Below are 23716 nucleotides of genomic sequence, written 5' to 3'. Positions count from 1 at the left end.
ACTAAAATATTGTGGACCATGTGTTGGCTTTAATTCTACAAATTAAGGGTTAGCTACTTGAAAACTTGCAACCTTGTCTATATTTTTTTTATTTAGTGCTTTTACCAGCGTGTAGATTTCTGAGAGATTTTTTACTGTGCAGTTAGAATCAACTAGTGGTACATAGATAGATAACACTACTTTTATTTTAATTGCATTTTTTTTACTGTAGTTTATTGCTGTCTGCTTTATATGTTGTCTGTCCAAACAGGTCTCTCTTGTAAATGAGTCCTCGTGACTCATTGAGACTAACCTGTATAAATAAAGGTTGAATGAAAAAATGGTGTTGTGTTGTGTCGCCTGATGATGACATCTGCTGGACTTCAGAAATCATTGCAGGCAGCCTGGATAGAAACAAGATGACAGTGTGTCAAAAACAGAATTTACAAAACACTCTTTTGCAGGGAAGTATAAGTTCAAATTGAAAGTTGTGTAAAAGTCATTAGGACATCAAAATACTTGATGGGCTTGCATACTTGTTGAGGAGACAAGGAATGGGTTTGCTCATTTTTATGAAGGAACAGATGTTTTTAAAGCATGCCGGGCTCAAAGAGGTTTTGTGTCTGAGACCAGACTTGATGTTTTAGATCTTTCACAGAGTTCAGAAGAGGAGGAAATGCATAAAAATGTTGTAGAGGTGCAGATAAGTGTTTTTTTTTTTTTTTTGGTTCATAGTATCCTGCGTTCTTGATATGTTGGAAAGATCTTAATTAGTTCTGTTTTAAGTGTTTCATGTTTATAAACGGCATAATCCAATTTGTATAACAAATGAATAATGTTTGTTTCTTGTTAAACTCAGCAGCTGCACAAAAAGACACGGCTCAAAGTAACTTTCAGAGTCAGCCCAGTGCTGTTCACACTCACGAGGTTATCGTCTCTTTGTTGAAGAAAAGCATGGCGTCGTCATTGTCCTCCCCGTATGGACTCGCCTTTGACGAAGATGAGGAAATGGCTGTGTTTGAGTCTACAGCAGCTGAAATTGGAGGCCTGGTCAGACCACGTCTACCTGAAATCTCTGTTATTTCTCCGGGTCTGGACATTCGGCCAGCCAACCCAGAACTGGTGAGATCTGAGTCAGCGTTAAACTTTTATTTTGTTCAAAGTTTAATGTGACTATGTCCAAAAAAACATAAAATGATGAAACAATAAATTTGATGAGTTTTATTTTTGTCCAATAAGAAAGTGGCAGTAAAGGCTGGAAGCGCTGATGAAGAAACCACAGACAAAGTGAAAGTTTTTCTGCGCATTCGCCCACTTACTGCCACGGAAAAAGAGAAGGGAGAGGAGCAGGTGAGACAGTGACGTGATTATTAATGTGTAGTGTCTCTTGTAAATGAGTCCTCGAGGCTCAATGGGATTAACCTGCCTAAATAAAGGTTGAATGAATGACAACTATCAGACTTTACTAGGTGTTTTTTGTGTGTACTGTAAATGTATTGCTTTCATTGTAGCTGAATTCTTGATGCACGGTTCCATCTTCTTTTTAGGGTTGTGTGATGGTCCAGGATGAAGAAACCCTGCTGCTCAAAGCTCCACAAGACTCTCAGAACATGAGGACAGCGGAGAGGGGCATCACCCAGAGCCTTCACAAGTTTAGTTTCACAAAGGTGGGGTCATTCGTGGCTGGGTTTGTTGACCCGAAGCTTCAGAACACAGTGCAATCTGGGTCAATTGAACTGGATTGCTTTGTGGGTCAAAATGAACGAGCGTTTATTGAGAGACGAGGAAGAGGAGCACTCTGATGTTTTTTCTCTTTCCTAGATTTTTGCTCCAGAGACGACACAGCAGCAGTTTTATGAGGGCACAATGAATAAGATGGTGACTGACGTTCTGACAGGAGAAAACAGACTCCTCTACACTTATGGTGTCACCAATTCTGGAAAGACTTACACAGTCCAAGGTATGACAATTTTTTATCTTAAATAAAAAAGAGGTTTGGACACAGCAGCCCAGGTATTACTGACATGTTTGTTTCTAGCGTCGTGCCTAAAATGTTAATCATGATGTTTCATTTCTGACCTGCAGGGAGTGGTCAGGAGGCCGGTCTTGTGCCCCGGGCGTTGGCGTCTCTGTTCAGGAAGCTGCAGGGTCGTCTCTATGGTGCCATGGACCTGAAGCCTGTTATGTACCAGGATGTGAGGCAGCTTGACTCTAGTGAGATTAAGATGGAGGAAATGCGAAAAAACTCTCTTCTTAAAGAGGTAAACAGAAGTTAGGAGGGGAGTTCAGCTTCTTTTTACTAAATTTAGGACACTTTGATCTAAAAAGGAACACAGTTGTATTTGTGGTCCGTTTGAATCCCTTATTCTTTACCCTTTTATTTGTTTGAAGTGGCACCGAGTTTCTTTTGAGTTTTACAAAACTTTAGTCAGTAAGAATGCCATACATGTCAACGTGAAAACTGAAAGTTTCTGACAAGTAAACTTTGTTTTTGGTGCAATATATTCAAGTGGGTAGGAGTTACACGGTGGAGAAGGACAGAGGTAGTTTTTTTTTTTTTCCTGGTGAGTGGAGGGAGCGTTTTTATCTGCCACCAGGTGCCATGGGTGAGGGCAATTGTATCCTTGACCAGCCACCCCAATCATCTGAGGAAACCATCCATTCTAGTTTTTTGTATTATCTAAAAGCATACGGGTAGTTTCCTTAAATAATTGGAGTGGCCGGTTTACATATATGACGGTGGCCATCTTGAATTTTGATGTGGCAAGCCAATTTTTAATAATGACCTTCCTAACGCCTAGATGTAAAATAACACCAAAATGGAAGACAGTACCTTACATAGTTTTCAAGTTATGCTCATAACATGCACAGACAGACAGAGGGTATTACCAATCCCCCCTCCTTGCTCTGCGACAGGATAATTAAGCACATTAGTGGATTTTTGCCCATGCGTCTCTCTCGTCTGTCACAGGATAAGAATCGGAGTTCTCGTCGAGGCGGTACCACATCGGTCTGGGACAGTGGCGTCGGAGGTCTCTCTTCTACGTCTAACTTTGCCACTCAGCTTGAAGGTGAGGGAGAAAAATATTTAAAAAGTAAAATTTGCGTATTTTTAGAAAATCTGATTGAAGTTCTATGCGACACACTAGTTACAGTTTGACTGGATTATGCAGGAAATGTAGATTTAGTATTGCTGATCATTTGTATTTATGGTGACGCAGTTAGTTTATGTGAGCAGTAGCTCAGACCAGATCCAGTTATTAACCCTTCTGTGTTGTTTAACTGTTATTTTCCTGATGTAGTTATGTTTGCTGATGGATTTCCTTGTCTGTTTGCAGACTCTGACAGTGTGTGGTTGGAGCCGGACAGTCTGTCGCAGAGTGGGGGGGACGACCTGAAGGAAGGGGTTCAGTTTTCCATCTGGGTGTCCTTCTACGAGATCTACAATGAGTTCCTGTATGACCTGCTGGATGCTTCACCCTCCCTTCAGCCCCGGAAGAGAGTCACTCTGCGGCTGAGTGACGACAAGCAGGGCAATTCTTATGTCAAAGGTAATTATAGAAAATGCTTTCCCATATTTATGTAGGGTGGAGTTATAATTAAATTCTGGAAGTTAGGGGGCATTGCGCTTCATGTAATTCACACCCAGTTTGAAAGCGAGTACAGTTGCGTTAGACATAATAGCAGTGTTTAGAAATGTGACTAAAGCTCAAAATCCTTAGACTAATTTTTATTTCCATGCATTGGGAACACATGTACAACACAGGCTGGCTTCATCCTTAAATAAGGGCCACCTCACTGACACCTGTTTCATCACAGAATGACCTAGACCTTCTAGGAATCTACTACACCTATACTAGTAAATGATTTGCCATGTGGTAATATCATTTCTACCAAAAATCAGTGACTGGTCTGGTTAGTCTAGTTGGGCTGTGACTATTTTGAACACAACGGTATTTATGCTGCTTCTTATTGTCGTTAAAAATGGCAAATTCCTTTTTGTCACCTTAGAGCTCACGTGGATCCAAGTCCGCAGTGCTGAGGAGGCCTGGAGGATTCTGAAAGCTGGAAGTCGAAACCAAAGCTTCGCCAGCACCCACCTTAACCAAAACTCCAGCAGAAGGTTGGACGTCTAAAATATTTTTTTTTTGCTTCGGTTTGATTCGCACCTTTCGTAACGCTGATCACAAATTTATTTCCTTTTCAGCCACAGCATCTTCTCCGTCCGCGTCCTGCACGTCCATCCAGAGGCCAGTTCAAGCCAGGCCATGCACATCAGCGAGTGAGTTTGCTTCTTCGCTGTATAATGTCCATGTTTAGCCTTTTGGCGGTGAGCGATAATGTTTTTTGCCCTTGTCTTTGTTTGTTTGAAAGAAAAATATCTCGTAAACTGCCTAACAAATTTTTATTAATCTTCCAGAAAGTATTCACTGGATCTACTACTGATAAGGTTTTGGAGTAAACTGGATTCAGGACGACTTACTTAGTGAACTGATAAATAAAGAAACAAACAGAAACATGTCTATAACTCGGCTTGTTTCACACGTGTTGTCCTACATTTTATTGTGCACCACATACAGAACTCCATGGACTTTGTGGACAAGGTGAGGGACGTCATCATGGAGACTGATGAAACAATGGTCTCTTTTGATGTCACATCACTCTTTACGTGCATTCCTGTTGATGATGCAGTAGAGGTGGTCAGTTTAAGATTAAAATCAGACACCACTCTGAGCAGCAGGACCACGCTTTCCACAGAACAACTGTGTCAACTCTTGAAACTGTGCCTGCAGTCAACCTACTTCACATATGGGGAGCAATATTATAGGCAGAAACATGGGTGTGCTATGGGGTCTCCAAGTTCTCCTATTGTTGCCAACCTGTACATGGAGGAGGTAGAAAAGAGAGCCTTGACGTCCTTTTCAGGGACACCACCAAGTCATTGGTTCAGGTATGTTGACGATACCTGGGTTAAAATTAAATCTCAGGAAGTCCAACATTTTACTGACCACATCAACTCTGTGGATAAATACATCAAGTTCACACGAGAAGATGTAAAAAATGGCAGGTTGGCTTTCTTGGACTGTGAGGTCTCAGTCTCTGATAGAGGACATTTGCAAACTGAGGTGCACCGCAAACCCACCCACACAGACCAGTATTTACAGTTTGACTCCCATCACCCTTTGGAGCACAAGTTGGGAGTCATCAGGACTCTGTACCACAGAGCAGACAGCGTCCCCACTAGCTCGGGAGCCAGGCAGAAGGAGAAATCCCACACAAGACAGGCTCTCAGTATCACTCAGCCCTCTGTGAATAGCAAGCGGCCATCAGGGCACTAACTATCAAGTGTTAGGCTGATGGTCCTTCTTTTACAGGTGAACAGTTAGTTTTGTCTGTCAGTAACAAACTGGTTGATCCACTATGAGAAGTTGCTATTAATAAGAGACAGAGTTTGTTGCAGCTCCTCAGACTGACGAAGCGTTTTGGATAAAAAACGAAACATTTCAACGTAGAACGACCCATGTAGAGGACCTGACTCAACCTTGTTTGATTTAGCTACCTGGATTATTGAGCATGCATCAGTAGCCAACATTAAAATGGTTATAATGGTTTTCCAGATGTTGAGATAACATTTGACATGGTAGTAACTGAGAGTCCTCCTCAAAGTATTCAGTAGTTTGAGAGTGCGTTGTTGCAGATGATGGATTTGTCGAGGTTTGACCAGATTAGCTCCATGTTTGTTGTTTCTCAGCACGAGGTGAATTTAGTTTAACCCTCTGGTGGCAGATGATGTGTGGCCTTTATTTTTGTTTTAGCGCCCTTGAGACTTGTAACGTTTCTAAAACAGTTTTATCCTCTCTGCAGACTGACCGTGTGTGATTTGGCTGGGTCTGAACGCTGTAAAGAGCAGCGCAACGGTGAGAGGATGAAGGAGGCCAACAACATCAATACCTCCCTCCTGACACTGGGGCGCTGCATCACTGCCCTGAGGCACAACCAGAACTCCAAGTAGGTTGAAAAACTTGATGTGGTCGCAGTGTTTGAACATCAGTTAGTCTCAAATGTATTCAGAAAAGTGTACGACAAAGTTTCAATGCAAGGAAAAATGTTGAGCAGCAGCGCCGTGAGTGAGAGAGTGAATGGTTGTTTGTCTCGTTTGTCTCTACGTGTCCCTGTGATGGACTGGAGACCTGTCCAGGGTGTCCCCCACCTCTCGCCAGTGACTGCTGGATATGGACCCCAGTGACTCCCATGACTTGGAAAGAAAGAAGTTGATAAAGATAATGGATTAATAGAGTACACATTTTTAAATAGGTTTTTCAGAATAATAAACTATAATAAATAAATAAATAACGATAAAGTAAAATTTATGAAATCTAATGACGTTAATTTACAGCATATGTGTGTTTTAATATGGGAGTTAGGAGCTGCCAAGAGTTTCCAGTAACCCAGTAAATCTCAGAATGCTCTGATGTCCTAGCTTTTCATCAGCCTTGAATGCAGCATTGCATTAGTGAACCTTGAGCATGACGAAAGTCTCGTTCACAGTCTGAGTCTGATCTGTGTGTTCAGGGCGACTGATCCACCTACAGCAGCATTTGACAATTTGTATACTTTGCATATTTCTACAAACCTGTGCAGCATAAAATGTGAACAATTAAAAAACTTAGAGAGTCCTGTGGTACACCTACAGGTCTGGTTGAATGTTTCTAATTACATTTGAGACAAACCTCCATTGTAGTGAACGAAACGAAATTAAACGCCGCACTGTTTGAGTTGGACATAAACTTCAGGAATTTGTCAAACTCGTCCACAGGTTGCGACCCCCTCAAGTGGTTCCCTTCAGGGACAGTAAGCTGACCCGCGTCCTGCAGGGCTTCTTCTGCGGGCGAGGAACTTCCTGCATGGTGGTCAACATCAATCCATGCGCCTCCGTCTATGACGAGACACTCCAGGCTCTGAAATTCTCTGCTATTGCCACTCAGGTAAGAAACTTGTTCTTCTTTCTTCTTGTTCTTTCTTCTTCCAACAAAAAAAAAAACTTTTGAGTTGTTTAGTTTTGCATTTAAGAAAAGGACAAAACGTGTCATTTCAGCTCGTCCACGGCCCGTCCACTAAGACCAGAGTCGCCTACATCCTGTCTCTACTCCGCGAGCCGGCAGCTAACGGTAATGAAAGCACACTGATTGAGGAGGAAGAGGATGAAAGTGATGTGGAAGATGGAGATATCTCCTTACTAGAAACACGGGTAATGTGCGCCACCATTTTTGGAAGAGATAATTACTATTCCTGTTGGAAGTAAAGCTTTAACCTAGAGTGTTATGGATGTTCAAATGAACTAAATATTGATAAAATATTCACGTCTATTTTTCTAAACCTTAAGAAGCCAAATGCTAGTTATTGTTCTAACAGCCAGCTGTCCATTATTAAGACTTTACTGCAGACCATCGATATCCTGAAGAGAGTGGTGCGGCGCCAGCAGCATGAGAAGGAAGTTCTTGAAGCTCAAGTGAGAGAGGAGGTGGTCTCTGAGATGATGGAGGTCATGTCTCGGATGCAAGAAAACTTTAAGTACGTTTCATCTTGGTTTAATTGTTTTTATACCAATCTTCAGATGATACCATGACTTCTGTTAATGCGTACATGTTTTACGGAACATCGAAAGGTCAAAACAATCTACTAGAATGAGATGGATGTTGAGGCTGAGTTGTCTTTTTGTCCAACAGCGAGACCTTGGAGACGCAGATTTCTTTAACAGAGGAGAAGTACGAGAACAAACTATCGATTCTGGAGACTCATCTGAAGAAATTCTACAGCCAGGAGCTAAAGGTCAGACCTGCTGATGAGCAAAGTTCTTTTATCCATTATCTTTTACCCGCTTCTTTCATTCTGGGTCACAGGGGTCGCCAGTGCCCATGTCCAGGAGTCACTGTGCAAGGGGCGGGGTACACCCTGGACAGTATAATAAAATTCATTCATATCTATATATATAGATAGATATATGAATGAATGAACTTTATTTAAAAAGGGACAATGTACAACTCAAACCTAAATGTCACCATTTGATGTGCTGTACCAGATTATATCAAAAGCTACAGTAATTTGCATCTGCAGTCCCTTGACGAGTTAAAAAAAAAAAAAAGACATAAAATGCAATAATAAAATAAGACAGAAAATATTTCACCATAAATTGTTTTCAAATCAAAATACACAAACACGTGCACAGACTCGATCATTGACGTACGCACAGGTCTTAAAACACTGTCACCAGCCTGACCCCAACAGGTGACACACTACGACATGGGATCAAATCATGGCATGCATGAATGTCTTAGCTGCATCAAGTGAGAGACAATGTTAATATATTTAAAATAAATTAAGATTGAATTTAATGACTTTAGTCATATTGTATCATTTGCCGTCCCCAGTGGCTATGATCATCGTCCCTTTAGTCATGTATAAATACGGGTATCTCATATTATGGACTCGTTACTTTAATTTGTAATTGCAGGAGCGTGATGAGGAGATTGGAGCTTTGTCTGCTTCTCTTGAAAAGACAAACAGAAATGAAGAGGCGGTCCCCATCCTGGCCCCTCTGGAGGACTCCGAGGCCCCCCGGCGTTCTCAGCGCCTCTCTCACAGCGGAGTCAACAAACTGCGCGCTGAACTTGAACAATGTCGCGCCGAGCTTTTTACCAAGACCCAGGGTACAGTCATGATGACAAACCTGATCCGATTATGTGTTAATGACGGGGTAACATTACTGGTGGTTTATTTAATTTAATTGAGCTCCGTTTGTCTGTGCAGAACTGACGAGGCTCAGGATGGAGCTGGAGGTGCCGGGTTCTGCCGGACGTCTCACCAACACCACAGACCGCAAGCTGCAGGAGGGTCAGCGGGTCAGTCACTGCTCCATCATTAAAGATGCTTTTCTTAAAATTTATTATTATTTTTGACAGTTTATTTTTGCTCCCTCAGATACAAGTGTAAAAAAAATAAAATTAGTTTTTCATCAATAGAACCTGCAGAAGCTGCGCCTGGATTTGCAAAGGTTGGGAGCTGATCTGCAGTCTGGAGAACGAGCTTGTTGCCGCAACACCGGGGGGGAGAGGCTGCGGCACACGCTAACCGCTGCAGATGAGACGCTAGTTAAACAGGTACGACCGTGTTTGATGTGTGGGAAACACGTTTATGTTTACAAGAGCCTTCCTCTGAAGAGTTATCCGTTCTTTGTTCTGACTGAATATCCAAAGAACCTTTTATCTGTTTTTACTCTTGTGAAATTTCAAGAGTTTTTGTAAAAATTAAAAAAAAAATACTTTTCAATGTGATAACTTTTTGCAGATTGTAAATGTTTAAATATGCTTTTCTCCTTCTGCTCTTTTTTTCTCTAACGTTCTTGGTGCACAGCCTGCTTTAAAACTAAATTTAGGTGTAACACCTTCACTGGGTGGTTGCTGAGCTAATTACAGCATGTTGCTCCTACATGTTCCCTGCCTCCCCGCCTACACTCTTCCTCTTCACCCTCCTCCCTCCCTCTGTGGGCCTGTCTAACCCTGTCGACTGACTTCTTCTCAGAACCAGATCCTGATGGAGCTCCAGAACAACCTGACGCTGGTCAAAGCAGAGCTGCGGCGGAAAGCAGAGACCCAGGCAAGGTGTGCCCAGCTGCCCCCTATGAGCTTCGCCGTCCCCATCACACCTGGCTCCTGCAAAAAGAGGGGCTGTGTGGCCCCCACCCCGAGCGAAACCGAGAACAAGCCTCCGCAAAAACGCTTTTTCCAATCTCTGTTCTCGCCACATAAATACAACACCCGCACCGCAGGAGGGAACGTTACCCCGTACTCGCAGATCCTACGGTCTCGCCAGCCGTCTCCTCCTCCCAGCCCCGTCCTCACCCCACGCACCCTCGTGGGGAAGTACTGAGCTCTTCAGGGCCTCAAAGCTTCTGATATGCAAAACCTAACCGCTGAATAACTTTATGGTCTTTTAAAAATATATATTTTTTACATTTATAAGTCTTCTCTCTGTCGAGCCAAAAACAGTTTTATTTCTATAATGTCAGTTGAAAAAAAACAAAAGCTTTACAGTATCTGAAGGACTTTGAGGTCAGACCTGTACAGAAGAGGATTAGTGTCAGAAAGTTTTGTTTTTGCCTTAAAAGAATTCAGATTTTTTATTTTTTTCAAATTCTGGGATTAAAGTCAAAGTCCTGACATTTAAAAAGTCATAATTTTTCTTTTTATTCCCACAGATTTTAGATAATTTTTTCTAATTTTCCAAGGACTCAGTGGATAAATGGAAGTTTTCCGTGTCTTGCCTTCATGCTTTACTTTCTTCACCATATGACCGATTTGTTTGCTCACTTTTAAACTGTAGCGGATTACTAAAATAATCACAACCCACACTGAAAGGTTTCAGTTGCTGCTTTTTTGTTGTGAAACAAATTTCTGGTGGATATTTCGTATACATGTCTGATTGTTTTAGAATGGTTTGGTGTTTTAATGTAATCTGAACAGTCGAGATGTGATTTCTGTGTAAATCTTTCAAGAACCTTCAACACTTCTGCTCGTATCTAAACCTTTTTATACACGTGTATTAAAACATCTTATAAACGGGTGTGTATGTGCAGTTATTCAACAGGATGTGGCTATAATTTCAGCATTTTACTATATACCGTATTTTCTGGCGTACAAGTCATTCTTACAACTTGTGTGTTTTTTTTCTTAACGCTGGAGAGCCAGATGGATGTCGCTGAGCTGCACAGGTGAAATGAAGCTGCTTTGACTATTAAATAAAGGCGTGATAAACGCGACGGGTCAGCGGTGACGCATTATAAATGTGACTTATACGCCAAAGCAACTTGTATGTTTTTTTTTCTCGTCGTGCTTTATTTTTGACTAATTGGACTTGCACGCCGGGAACTATGGTCATGTTTATATCGGGGGTGCTCGAGGACCGTTTGCGGCCCTTGGAGATTTTGTGTGCACTTAAAGAATGGTTTAATTTCAACCTACAGGATGAAGAGGTTGATATAGACCTTTAGATTTAATGGTGATGCTTGATAATTTTTAGGTTCAACAGCAAAACATTAAAATAATTTCAAAATGAGCTGTATTAAGTACAATCCAAATATTGAGCTATAATGAATCCCTTTATCCTACAAACTCCCTGACCTACCAAAAAGTAGAATATTAGGTAATAATTCATAAAACTTGGCTAAATATAACAAGTTTTCAAAGAAAATCATTTTGGTTTCTTAAATAGTCAATGGGGAGAAATTGGACATTTTTAAAGAATATAAAGTGGTAAAATCGACATCCAAGTTGATCAACTTTGTCTTTATCCCTTCAAACTTATGAATCTGTTTAAGCGACTGCCGGCTGTTTTTCAGAAGTTCCATGACCATTTTTTGGGCGTCCATGGTCCAAACAGGTGTTTGAAGCTCCACCCCCTTTTTAAAAAGAACATTTACTCAGTTTAGGCTTTTGTCTCTGAAACAAAAATTAACTTTCCAAGCACAAGGAAACAAATAATAGACCCCCCCAAGAAATTAATAAAATAAAAACTTTAAAAAAATAAAAAAGATTGTTTACGAGGCTCTTAATGTTCTGGATCTATAATTTAAACTTTTTTAGCCTTTCTCCAAAATATTGTTCACGTTGTTGAGAGTTTAAAAACGAGGTGGGAAATAACGCTTTAAAAACTTTTCATTTTTTTCCCCTTAAATTAAAAATATTCTGGTCCGCGAGTCCAGAACTGCTCAGGGGGCCAGTTTCTGAAAGCTCGGGGGCCAAACATCCAGCAATTACAATCATTATGTAAATAAACCAAGTTTTATAATAATCTGTTACCTTTTAAATTTTATTTTATAGCATTGACTCATAAATGCAACAAACAGAACCCAAAACCAGAACCCCCCCACCCCCCAAACAATGTATATTTTTTATGAAGTGGGGCAAATTGAAGTCACCCGCGGGCCATTTCTGGCCCGTGGGCCACCAGTGGAGTAGCCCTGATCTAGACAGTTCTGGCCCACCCAGACGTTTGGACCCCCCTGGTTTATATGGAGGAAAAAAATCAGGATGGAAACAATACAAATGTTTATTTTCACACAACTCTTTCCCAGGAATGTTTTCGTCCAAAGTCAGATAGTCTACATGAGAGTTCCCAAAAAGTCCATCTGCAGACCAGTGGGCGTCACGGAGTGAAGGAGATCAGGTTCAGAGGGGACACCCTCCTGACGGGCGTGTTGTTGTTTGAGAGCGGTGCAAACAGATCTGCAGACGGAGTCTCCACCTGATCTCTGACCTGTGAGATCTGCCTCAGCAGAGCCTTCCCCTCTTCTCGAGCCTGCACAGTGACCAGAAACACCGGTGAGTGCCAACCGAGTCGGCGACTACAGCAGGGAGAACTCGAGAACACTTACATCGTTGTAGTCACAACAGCGCTGGGCGCAAATGGACGCCTCGTCGTAGAGCTTGCTCTTGAAATAGTACTGCCCCAGGTACCGCAGGGCTGTGCTCACCTCAGCGTGCTCCAGTTGCTCCTGACAGCAACATTTCAGTTTAAATACAAAATACGACATCAAGCAAGTTCGCTTCATGATTGCTTGTTGACTAATTCAAAATTAACAAGAGTACTGCATACTAGGGACGCACGATATTATCGGAACTGTATATCAGCGTTAAAGTTCAATATCGGACGTTCCACTAAAATAACTCGCTGATATAAAAGACAGTTTTTGTGTGACAACCCAGTGACAAGGATGCCTGCACCTGCAGCGGCAGCACAACATGATGACATCACACGTGCCTACCTGATCTCACGGAAGGAGAGGGAAATTCAAAATGTCTGCAGTGTGGAAGTTTTTTTTTGAGTATATCAGATTCTGAAGATTTATGGACTACGTTGAGCCTCGCTACATCGTCCCCAGTCAGAGATATTTTTCCGACGTAACCTTACCCGAGTTGCAAGCTGTCATTTTCTACATCACTGAGAAGCTAATAGTCGATAGCACGACTTGATGGGTGAGTTTTACCACAGACATTTGGACGTCGTGTTAGCCCCGTTAGCATGATGGATAGACAAAAACTTTGAATTTAAAAAGGCTGTCCTTCATGCACAGGAGTGCAGAGGATCCCACACTGCAGCTATAGGAACCTGGAACAAGCCTCCACAAGTGAGACAGCATCGCAGGTGACTAATGCTAATAAATAACATTTAACACTTTTTATTTAATATAAGTTAAAGCGCTATGCAGATCATATGGCTGTTACTGAATATATGTCACCAGCTCTTACAGCTTTTGCACAATTTTTGTAGCAAATAAGCCTAAATAAGAGGAATATGTTCTGACAAAGGAAAGTATATAAAATATCAGTATCGGCCAAATAAGTTTGAAAATATTGGCCAAAAATCCAATATCGTGCATCCCTACTTCATACGGCACATTATACACCCTTTGACAAACTTACAGTGATCTATAGCCATAACCAAGACAGCAAAGACCTTGAATAACATTTGACCTTGATTTGTGACCTTGGTGATGATTACGTGACTATCTGTCTAGTAGCGGTATAAATGTGCGTCAAGTTTTGTTAAACTGAACAGATCTGGATATGAGCGGGACTAAAACTTGTTTTAATTTTGACCTTAATATGTGACCTTGACCTTGAGGCTGAGGTGATGAAAAGTGCATGCGGCATTCTGTCTAGTGATGATGCATAAGTGTATGACGCTTCGCTAAATTATCCTGAGCCGATTGGAAGTGATGGGCCGGACAAGAGAGTTTATGTAGAAACACTTGTGAGACAAAAATCTAACACTTTATCCGTCCTGTGCAGACCTTTAAACCTACACCTAACAAAAAAAAAAAAAGTTTCCGAGCTACAGTTTTACAATTTAAATCTACTAACGTCACTAATCTAAATCACAAAGCTAAATGCGAAAAACGTACCCCGCACGAGAAAATGTCTTGGATATAAAGCATGTAACACTGCGCAGCATCGTCCGACTCGTTCAGCTGCTCGTGGAGCCTGAGGAGGAGCAGGAGGTGGAAACAGACACAAAGAAATAAGCTTTAAATGATCTAATGATAACATATACATAGCTGCTACTTTTTCCACACTCTTTGAACATTTGTGGATTTTTACGAGCTTCACGCCGCCAAAACATTTAGCCTCGTCGCACTCGGGCGCTCACATAGCTGCTCAATACACGTCTCTCTTGAAAACGAGTCCTTGTGACTCAATGAGACCAACTAAATCAAAGTTAAGAAAAAAAGAATCAAACCAATAAAATTAGCGGACAGTGGACCAATTAAACTTCAAATTAAATCAAACGCACTCGCACAAAATCCTTCACAGTCATTTTACACTTCATGCACTCATCATGGAAAACATGAAGAAATGCATACGATGCAGCTTTCAAGTTAAAGGCGATCGATCTGGCCGTCATAGAAGGAAAGAGAGCTGCTGCACATCTGCTAGGCATCGATGCTCGAGCTCAGTGGGAGGCTTGGACGACTAGTCGTGCGAAGTCCTTTACCAAAACTGGCCACACGTGAAGAGCAACGTCTGCCAGTGGATCCCAACAGCAGAGCGTTGTCAAAAAAAAAAAAAAAATCGCCAACAGGTTTCGAAAGGCTGGACTGCAGAGTGATGAAGAGGACGGCACAAGCTCAAGTGCGAACTTGCCTCGAGACGAAAGTGAAGTTTAGAGCGACAACGAAAGAGACTGAGGACGTGTGTGACAAAGTAATTCTGAGGCTGTTCAATCCCGACACTGAAGAAAACTTTAGTGGTTTTAGTGCACAGGAGGAAGATGTGGATAACGTTAGGCCTGTCACAATAACAAATCTTGCGGGGCGATTAATTGTCTCAGAATTTATTGCGATAAACAATAATATTGTTTGAAATTTAACATTAATTGTCAAATTTTAGAAGAAATGATTTGTTTGGGGTGTAGTACCTTTTTTGACCACCTGATGGCAGCATAAGACTGTTAGAAACAAAAGGATGGATAGTGGAGCAGCGTCTCTAAGAAAAATGGGAGGGAGGGTCCTTGATGTGACTTGGGCTGACATGGTGGACGATCCGTGTGGTTTGAGCTCTTTAGCATAGCATTTTTCACACAAAGGTTTTAATAAAAAATATATATATATCAGTAAACAAGTTCTCGGCATCTTTTTGCAGAGAAAAACTAAAACGGCACGGGTTTCAAACGTTAATTTTGTAGCTTCGACAAGACACAGGTCTAAAGGTTTAAAAAATCTTTCTGCGTAAATATGTCATGTTCCAACCAGAGCCAGATTAACACGTCGCTGTACCCAGGGCAACAATCTTCAAGGGCCCCATCATCACAACCCCAGAGCCACCATAATCTGTCAAAATACAGAATAAATGATCATAATATACAGTAAATATACTTAAAATTCTAACTATCGAGTGTATTTTGATTTATAAAAATTTAAATGCTCATAGAACTATAAATGCTACTGTGTCGTCTTGTTGACGCAAATCATCAAGACTGAGTTAAGTTGAACGCACTTTGAACACCATACGACATCATGTGTACTTGTTTAGCAACGTGTTGGCCAATGGTGTCAAAAGCATTTGTAATGGGGGGGGGGGGGGGGGTCGTTCCCCAGAGAATTTTGAAAAAAGTAGATGCCATTTCCTGCATTCTGGTGTATTTTAACAGTTGTTAAACGTCTAGTTTTACCTACACAAGTAAAACTTGATTCAATAACTATTTTAGAGTAAATGGCACAAGAAGTTACCTGACCAACAGCTGATTCAATTAATTAAAAATATTATATATTCAAAGGTGACAATGTGATGCCCACATTAAAACTAAATGACTGTAACTTAGTTGACTTCAAATGCAACAAGATTACCAATGAATGTTTGCAACAAAGGATTTACTGATTCCTTCAAGAAACCTCCCAGTATAAATCATAAAACCAGAATGACTTCTGCTCATTCTAAATTTGTCAAATGGCCTAAATCTCCTAAAGTGAAGGAGAATCATTTAAAAATAAATACGATATATCCTGTAGCCATGTTTCTTGAAATAAGATTTAAATTTGAGGCTGATTTATGCGTCTTTTGTCAATCAGAAGATGAATCCCTCGAGCATTTTATTTTATCATGTCATTACAAAGTTTTAGGTCAGACATCAGAAACTGGATTAATCTCAAACTTAATATATATTCTTTTGATGCTGATGCCATTTTATTTTATGTGGATAACTTAAGCTCAGCTTTCTCTGATGCCATAAATATAATCGTACTTATAGCAAAGCTTATAATAAGCCCTCCTTCCTGTTTTATGAACGATTTTAAGTCATACTATTCTTTATTAAGTAGTTTAAAAAACTTCAAAACTGATAGAATTATCTCACAACAGATAAAAACTTATTGTTTCAATTAAAACAAGTTTTTCATGTCCCGCTCCTTTGTTTTTTATTTATTACCTTTTTTATGTTTTTTTTTTCTTGCATTATTTTGTGAAATGTAGTTATGACACCCTTCACGAGTTTGTATTTGTTTATTGTTGCATTGTTCTGTTTTGTGTTAATAAAATTCTAGAAAAAAAAACCTGACACTTGTCAGCAGGTAAGGGGCATTTACCTTCGGGACAAATTGAGGTCGTTGATTGGTCAGTTACTGACACGCCTACTGGATTGATTGACAGGTCGCGCCATGGAGGATCCGACTCGGTTAAAAAACAAAAAAAAAAAAACGAGAGCATAGCAGCCGTCGCTCTGCAGCGCAGAGGTGATGACTATCACCTCCAGGTGATGACCAGATCTTTTGCTTGTGCCCTCACTGCTCTGGGCCCCTTAGAGACCGTGGGCCCCTGGGCAGTTGCCCGTATGGTTAATCCGGCATTGGTTACAACGTGGACACCTGCGGCTTATACACAAGTTGCAGCTTTTATATGTACACTTTTTTTTAAAGTTAGTGGGTGTGGCTTATATTCAGGTGCACTCAATAGTCCGGAAATTACGGTAAGTGTTTAGTTTTCCAAGAAAAACCATGATAAACACTTACTTTGCTAATTTGAGTAGAGCCATCTTTTCTACATCCCCCACAGAGTACGCCCTCCAGTAACACTGAACATGAGCAGAAGACATGGTGAGAATTAAAAACTGTAAACTCAAGGACTCCAGTGTCTGACAGCTGAGGGGTACGCACCTTCTTGGCTTCCACTTGCTGCGATAGTTTTTCATAGCTTTCTCCCAGCGCAACCAACATGCGTGAATCATTGGGCCTAGATGTAAAAAATGAGGATTACATTTTCAATTCCAGACAATTTTGTAGTAAAATAAAGTAAAACATCAGCTAAAATATATTCAAATTGATACCTTAGCTGGTGAGCCTTTCTATAATAGTATAAACAGTAAAAGGGCATCTTGAGGATCTCGTACGTCTGACCCAGGCCATACCAGGCCCGATAGTCCCGCTTGTTCACTTCAATGGCATGCCTGATGGAAAAAAACAAAAACAGTGACGTCATGCTTCAGGACAGTCGGTTTAAACCGTCACCCTGTATGGAGGGTGTCAGAGGAGTTTAGGTAAAGGTTATGGATGTTTATCACTAACTAATGTTAAACTAATGTTGAACCATGTGTAAGGTCAGAGTCTTTTGCTCAGAGAGCTGATTTGAGCCTTCATGTACAGATGGCACGATGAGGTCACCAGTGACTGTCTGATAAGCATTATAAAAAACACTTCCTGCCTCTCTGTCTGTTGCAGTCTCTCACTGATGAGGCTCTAAACCTGTAATTTCTGTACATCTGTGAAAGCTTCCTCATGACCCTTGCACGTAAACACAGGTTAAAAAACTCTTGTGTCCTCAGAGTGGCTCATTTAAGTTAGCAGATGATGAAAGGATATTTATTTATGCAACAGAGGGTCACATGAAACCTAACCTGTAGGCCTGAATGGCAGCTGAAGTGTTCTTCATTTCCATGTACTCGTGGCCCATGAGGGTCCAGGCTCCCAGACAGCGAGGGTTCAGTTTCAGGGCCCGCTGGAAGTAGAGGGCTGCTTTCTCATGCTGAGAGCGTAAGCTGTAGTAGTTACCTACAAATGAAAGACATTCAAAACTTAAAAGAAGAGAAAATAAAACGACTAAGTTTTATTTTTACAAACTGCAGCCGACACCAAAATTGTGTTTTGTGATCGGATTCATTCAACTGTTACCAATAACACAGCACGTCTCCACTCTGTACTTGTCAATCTCCACCAGGTTGTGGGCCAGGTAACTCAGTTCTGGTTTCATACTCTGGAAAAGCACAAAACAGACTTAACACAAACTGGTCTAACCAAGTGACCCTGCATCCTTTTTAATAGTTTAATATTAATTCCTTGTTGCTCAGATCCAAGGTAAAGACGGTGAACTCACTCTGACATAAAGCAGGTTAGAAAACGTGTCCATGTTGTCGATGCGATATGGATCCTGCTCCCTCAGCTCATTGAACAGCGTCAAAGCTTGGTCAATATCTTGAATACGCAGAGACAAATCGCTTTTAAGTTTATTCTGCTCATTTATTTTTTTCCCCCAACATTTAAAAGCGTAATTAAAAAAGTAGAAAATACACCTCTGAAGTTATGGTAGGCCACAGCAACCTGCGAGATGATGTATGTGCTCTTGGAAAAGCCCGCGTCGATGAGGTTCTGGTATTTCTGCAACGCCTCTGTGATCATCTGCAGCTCCGTGTACATGTGGGCCATGAAGAAGTCTTTAATCCAGCAGTCCGGCAGAGACAGAGACTTCAGCTGAAGAGCGACCAGGTAGAAACAACCACAGAAGTTACCTTTCAAAATGCAGATTACATGAAATGCAATGAAGAGCCCCAAACTTTTACCATTTCTATATTTGTGACAAGGTTACTGAGCTCCAGCCATGCTCCCCAGTGAAGAGGAAGTGCATGAATCGCCTCAACAAACACTTTCACCGCCTCTTTCAGCAGATCAAGCTTTCGTAGAACCACCCCATACCTGTGTTTTCACACACAGAAATGAGAAAAAACGCCAACTTGTTCCTCTGTTCAGGAAAAATGTCCACTTTGGCACGAGAGGCTCTTACAGATAGAGTGTGAAGCTGTCCAGCTCTCCTGCAGAGTGCTTCTTACTGAGCTCAACTCTTAGTTCTCGTAAAGCTTCATTGCGCACTTGACCTTTTTCCAGAGGACCTACAACCCACAGAATCACACAAAATATTTAGGGGTAAAGAGAAAAAAAAACAAACATCTTTGTTCTTTTATTAATAGAAAACAAAGTTCTCACCCAAGCTGTCTACCGTCTCGTCATCTTTCTTTTTCTCTCCTGACTAAAAACAAAGAAGATACATTTCAAACTGCTTTTGACACACAGCATTAGGAAGCTAACCTTGTCACAAAACTTCATAAATGCTTCAAGGAATGGGGTCAGCCAGAATCTTACCAGATAACGTGAATACATATAGAGGAAATAAGCCTTCTGACTGCAGCAGCCTTTCAGAAAGTAGGCAGCACGGTCGTACTCCTTCAGGTCAAAATACGATTTGGCCAGCGTCAGTACATCCAGGTCTTGAGCATCTTCCTACACACGGAGCAGGAAAGTCATCTTTAAAACAGTAATTTAAATAAATACATTTCAATTTTAATCAGAAATATTTTTGATGCGAATACTGTTGAACTTCAGTAAAACTGAAATCAAATCATTCCAAGTCGTTTATGATATTTTTTTCCACACAGTGACACGTGGCTGATGAGACAACGAGAAGCAGAGCCACAAGATCTCTGCAGTAAAATCAAATACATTTTGTTTATAAAGTCTACTTCAAGCAAGTAGAAAAAGTCAAAATGTTGTAAACAGAATGATAAAAGCACAAAACGAAGACAAAAACAGACATAAGTCCGACTAAGTTGTTGTTTTCTTTTCGGCTGCTCTTTTCTTCAGGGGTCACCACAGCGAGCAAACTCGCATGAATGATTTGGCAGATGTTTCTTACAGGACACCATTCCTGACCAACACGGGCTCAAACCTGCAGCCTCAAAAAATACAATGCCGTGGTACTGACCACTGAGCTACCGCTGCACAAGGAAATCATTTTAAAAATGATAGCTTTGGCCCAGTGGTGAATGAGGGTATTCTACAATCTGAGGCCTGGAGGTTTGATTCATATGCCCTACAGCATGCACAAGTGTCAGTGGGCAAGAACCTGTACCCCACGCTGCTCCTGATATGCTTAGTTATGCACACAGAGCACAGTATGTGTGTGCATGAGAAACATGAGTGTGAAAGAGAAACACTTTCCAGATTCTTGAGATTAAAAAGGTACTGAATAAGGTGTGGACCATTCACCATTTAGAATCACAATGCACTGTCTAAATCGACCAGAAAAGAGCAGGACAGTTCACAAACTCATCTTAAAGCAGGACATCATCATCATCAACACAGGGTTCCCAGCATTTCCATCCATCCATCTATCATCTGCAGTATCATCACTGGTGCCCATGTTCAGCTATCACTGTGTGAGAGGCGGGGTACACCCTGGATAAGTCGCAAGTCCATCACAGGGCCACATAGAGACAAACAACCATTCACTCTTACTCACACCTAGGGACAATTTAGGATTACCAATTAGCCTAACGTTTCATGAAAACAAAATTCTCTGATTTTTTCCCCGAGTAAATCTTGAAATTCCAGGAGATATTTCAGTCACACAAAACTCAGAATTTAGAGTCTTAGATGATGGACTGAGTCAGATTCAGAGATGACAGGAAGTAAATTGTAGCCTACGGTACATGGATATGGCAATCGTTCCTAATCATTTGTTGCACAACATCAGATACTAAAAAGCCACCGATGCCAGTCAGAAAGGATACATGTATTATACTGACTGTAGAAGCAGAGCCTGAACTCAATGACACTAGAATACTAGCAGTAAGATAGTGTCTGCTATCTTAGCAATTGGCTCAGTTGGTAGAGCTGTTTCCTCTCAGTGAGAAGGTTGCTGGATCAAATCCCGGTCTGGGGGGCCTTTCTGCATGTTCTCTCCATGCATGCGTGGATTTTCTCCGGGTACTCCGGTTTCCTCCCAAAGGCCAAAAACATGCATGTTAGACTGAGTGGTGCCTCAATTGTCTCTAGGTGTGAGTGAGAGAGTGAATGGTTGTTTGTCTCATTTGTCTCCATGTGTCCCTGTGATGGACTGGAGACCTGTCCAGGGTGTCCCCTGCCTCTCGCCTAATGAATATGGGACCTCCGTGACCCAGAAACAAAAAAGCAAATGAAGATAATGAATGGATGGATAGCAGTAATACGTGCACATGTTAAAATCTCACAAAGATGATCTTTTATTAGCTGATCAGAGTTCAAATTCTCTGAGTTTTCCCTGTATTTCCAGGTTTTCCATGATTTTCAGAGTTGCTAACTCTGCATCACCAACATCAAAAGAAACAACATGAAGACCTGCTGCCTCCAATCATGAATCCACAAACACACATACGACAACAAATGTTCTTTGCAATGTCAATATCATACATTTATAATTAAACAGGACAATGATTTTCTGATAAACACCACCACAGAATGTTGAGATTTCACTAAAATTAAAAATATGTATAAAATACTGATGAACAAACCTCCGTGAAGGCGGCTGCTGGGGGTAAATCATCTTTGGGAAGGGGTCCCAAAGCAAACGCCAATTCAGAAGCCCTGAAACGTAACGAGCACAGAACAGGTGTCTGCATTTATCCAGCTTTGTTTGTTTACTTCTTAGAAACAGAAAACAACAAGAAGGGACCAAGAGCGTAGCGTTAAGAAGAATGTGTTTACAAAATACCACCTCCATTTGACATATAATTTATGGTGTTTTGAGGCAAAAATGACAGTAAAGTTAACAATATTGAATGTAACAATACAGTATATTTCCTATGCTCAGTAAACTAATAAAAACGGACTGGTAATAAACGTTTTCATCAGCAGTGCTAACGAAGCTAACACAACCGCTGCTAAATTTGACGCATTAAAAACGTAAAAAAAGACACACAGTTAATGGCATATTAATTGTTCTTGGTTTTACCATTTGGCGCTATGTAAAAGTCCTCTTTCTTTACACAGCGATATGACAGATATTAGCTGTTTTTTTATTTGGACCAAGTCCCCGAAGTCACAACACAGAGCCGCCATTTTCATATTTTACCAGACTGGCAGGCGATTGGTGGAAGAACCATTTCCGCTTTTTTTTTCTTCTTCGTGTAATTTATTGACAGCTGGCAAAACACTGGAGGTGCACAGTACCGCCACTAATTGGTATGGAGTGTAGTTCATCAGTTGTATGTATGATAAAACTATTTAATCAAGTTCTATTAATCAATTTTGTTTTCTTAAAATACATAATTATAATTTGTATATTATTGCTCCCTAAGTTATCTATTATTTTAAACTTTTCTTTCTTCTTTCCACTAAAGTCTCTCCTCATATATCTTCTTTTTTCTTCATATTTCTGACATTCCAGTATAACATGTTCTATTGTTTCATCCTGTCCACAGTGCTCACTTTTTCCTGTACTATGCTTCTGTATTTGAAAAAAGTGTATAATTCAATTCAATTAAATTCAGTTTATTTATATAGCACCAAGTCTGTTTGCTCTGAGTTGATAGCTCTGTCAGCCCTGAGCTTATGAGTTATTTCCCACTCACATCTTCAGCTGCGCCACCAGTAACAGAGGCTTGACCCTGCCCTGCAGCTGGGTTAAGGCCAGGCTTTGAGGGGATAGCATGCATTTAGGATCTGGATTGAATAACTGGTGTGAAAGTGAGGTTAAATAAAAAAAAAAATAATAATAATGTCAGTCTCATCAAAACACTTCAGCACAGCCAGGCTGAAGGTGGAGGCTCTGTTAATCCTATTCTTTTGTGTTTGGTAATAAAAAAAATATGAGAAAACACAAAACCTTCTTGTGAACTGTGTTTCATTTGGAAATGTTTTGCATGAGTTTTTGGAGCAAATAAAGAAACTATAAACATAAAAATGTCCTAAAATTTGATGTGGGAGTAGCAGAGATTTATCCTCAACACACTGAATCAGGGAGGGCAACATTTTTTTTAGAGGGTCAAATCAAGATATTTAAAGCACTCAAAGGGCCGAGAACTGGAAAAGGTGCCATTTGTAAAGTTACACAGTCAAAAATTAACAGTAATATTTTGATTTATTTAGCCTTTCATAAGAAAAAAAAGTTTTTTTTAAGTCATTTTTTAAGTCACCATGTTATTCATACATTTATAAATGTCATAGTTCCAAAACAACAATTTAATTTACAAACTAAATACTTAACTTGTAAGTTAAATATTTAGGTCGGAGCTAAATATTTAGTTAGCAAATTAAATATTTAGCTTAGAAATTAAATGTTTAGTGTTGAAAATAAATATTTAGCTTAGAAATTAAATATTTAATTTACACCTAAATACTTAGTTAACTAACTAAATATTTAACTTGCAAGTTAAATATTTAGTTTGCAAATTAAACATAAACATTTAGTTTGTAAAATAAATATTTAGTGTGGAGCTAAATGTTTAGTATACTAACTAAATATTTAACTTGCATGTTAAACATTTTGTTTGTAAACTAAATAATTAGCTTGTAAATTAAATATTTAGTTTGGAACTATGACATGTATAAAGGTATAAATAACATGGAGAAAATATGACAAAAAAAACAATTATATTTTTTCTTATG

The 23716-nt window shown here is 40.3% G+C and overlaps 2 protein-coding genes across 2 annotated transcripts; one reads left to right on the top strand and one right to left on the bottom strand.

The window, feature by feature from the left end:
• Positions 1 to 933: 933 nt before the first annotated feature.
• On the top strand, positions 934 to 9906 carry kif20a (kinesin family member 20A). The gene is made up of 18 exons (XM_037687572.1): positions 934 to 1101; positions 1219 to 1329; positions 1527 to 1646; positions 1801 to 1939; positions 2065 to 2240; positions 2951 to 3050; positions 3318 to 3530; positions 3991 to 4102; positions 4187 to 4261; positions 5845 to 5988; positions 6797 to 6965; positions 7076 to 7228; positions 7412 to 7551; positions 7707 to 7809; positions 8492 to 8687; positions 8788 to 8879; positions 9000 to 9137; positions 9559 to 9906. The coding sequence occupies exons 1-18, from the start codon at positions 934 to 936 to the stop codon at positions 9904 to 9906; spliced, it is 2697 nt and encodes an 898-aa protein (XP_037543500.1).
• Positions 9907 to 12109: 2203 nt separating this feature from the next.
• On the bottom strand, positions 12110 to 22174 carry cdc23 (CDC23 (cell division cycle 23, yeast, homolog)). Its single transcript, XM_037687571.1, has 16 exons — positions 22062 to 22174; positions 21622 to 21694; positions 19436 to 19573; positions 19280 to 19322; positions 19080 to 19185; positions 18859 to 18991; positions 18592 to 18769; positions 18396 to 18493; positions 18194 to 18275; positions 17920 to 18073; positions 17353 to 17472; positions 17183 to 17258; positions 17039 to 17100; positions 13940 to 14018; positions 12410 to 12529; positions 12110 to 12333 (listed from the first exon to the last, which is right to left on the bottom strand). The coding sequence occupies exons 1-16, from the start codon at positions 22172 to 22174 to the stop codon at positions 12181 to 12183; spliced, it is 1728 nt and encodes a 575-aa protein (XP_037543499.1). The 3' UTR covers positions 12110 to 12180.
• Positions 22175 to 23716: the final 1542 nt, after the last annotated feature.

Source organism: Nematolebias whitei, chromosome 14, assembly GCF_014905685.2.
Source record: "Nematolebias whitei isolate Nwh7 chromosome 14, NemWhi1, whole genome shotgun sequence".
NCBI classification, from domain to species: domain Eukaryota; kingdom Metazoa; phylum Chordata; class Actinopteri; order Cyprinodontiformes; family Rivulidae; genus Nematolebias; species Nematolebias whitei.
The sequence above is the reverse complement of the archived record's forward strand: the minus strand, read 5'-3'. Positions and strand labels throughout refer to the sequence as shown.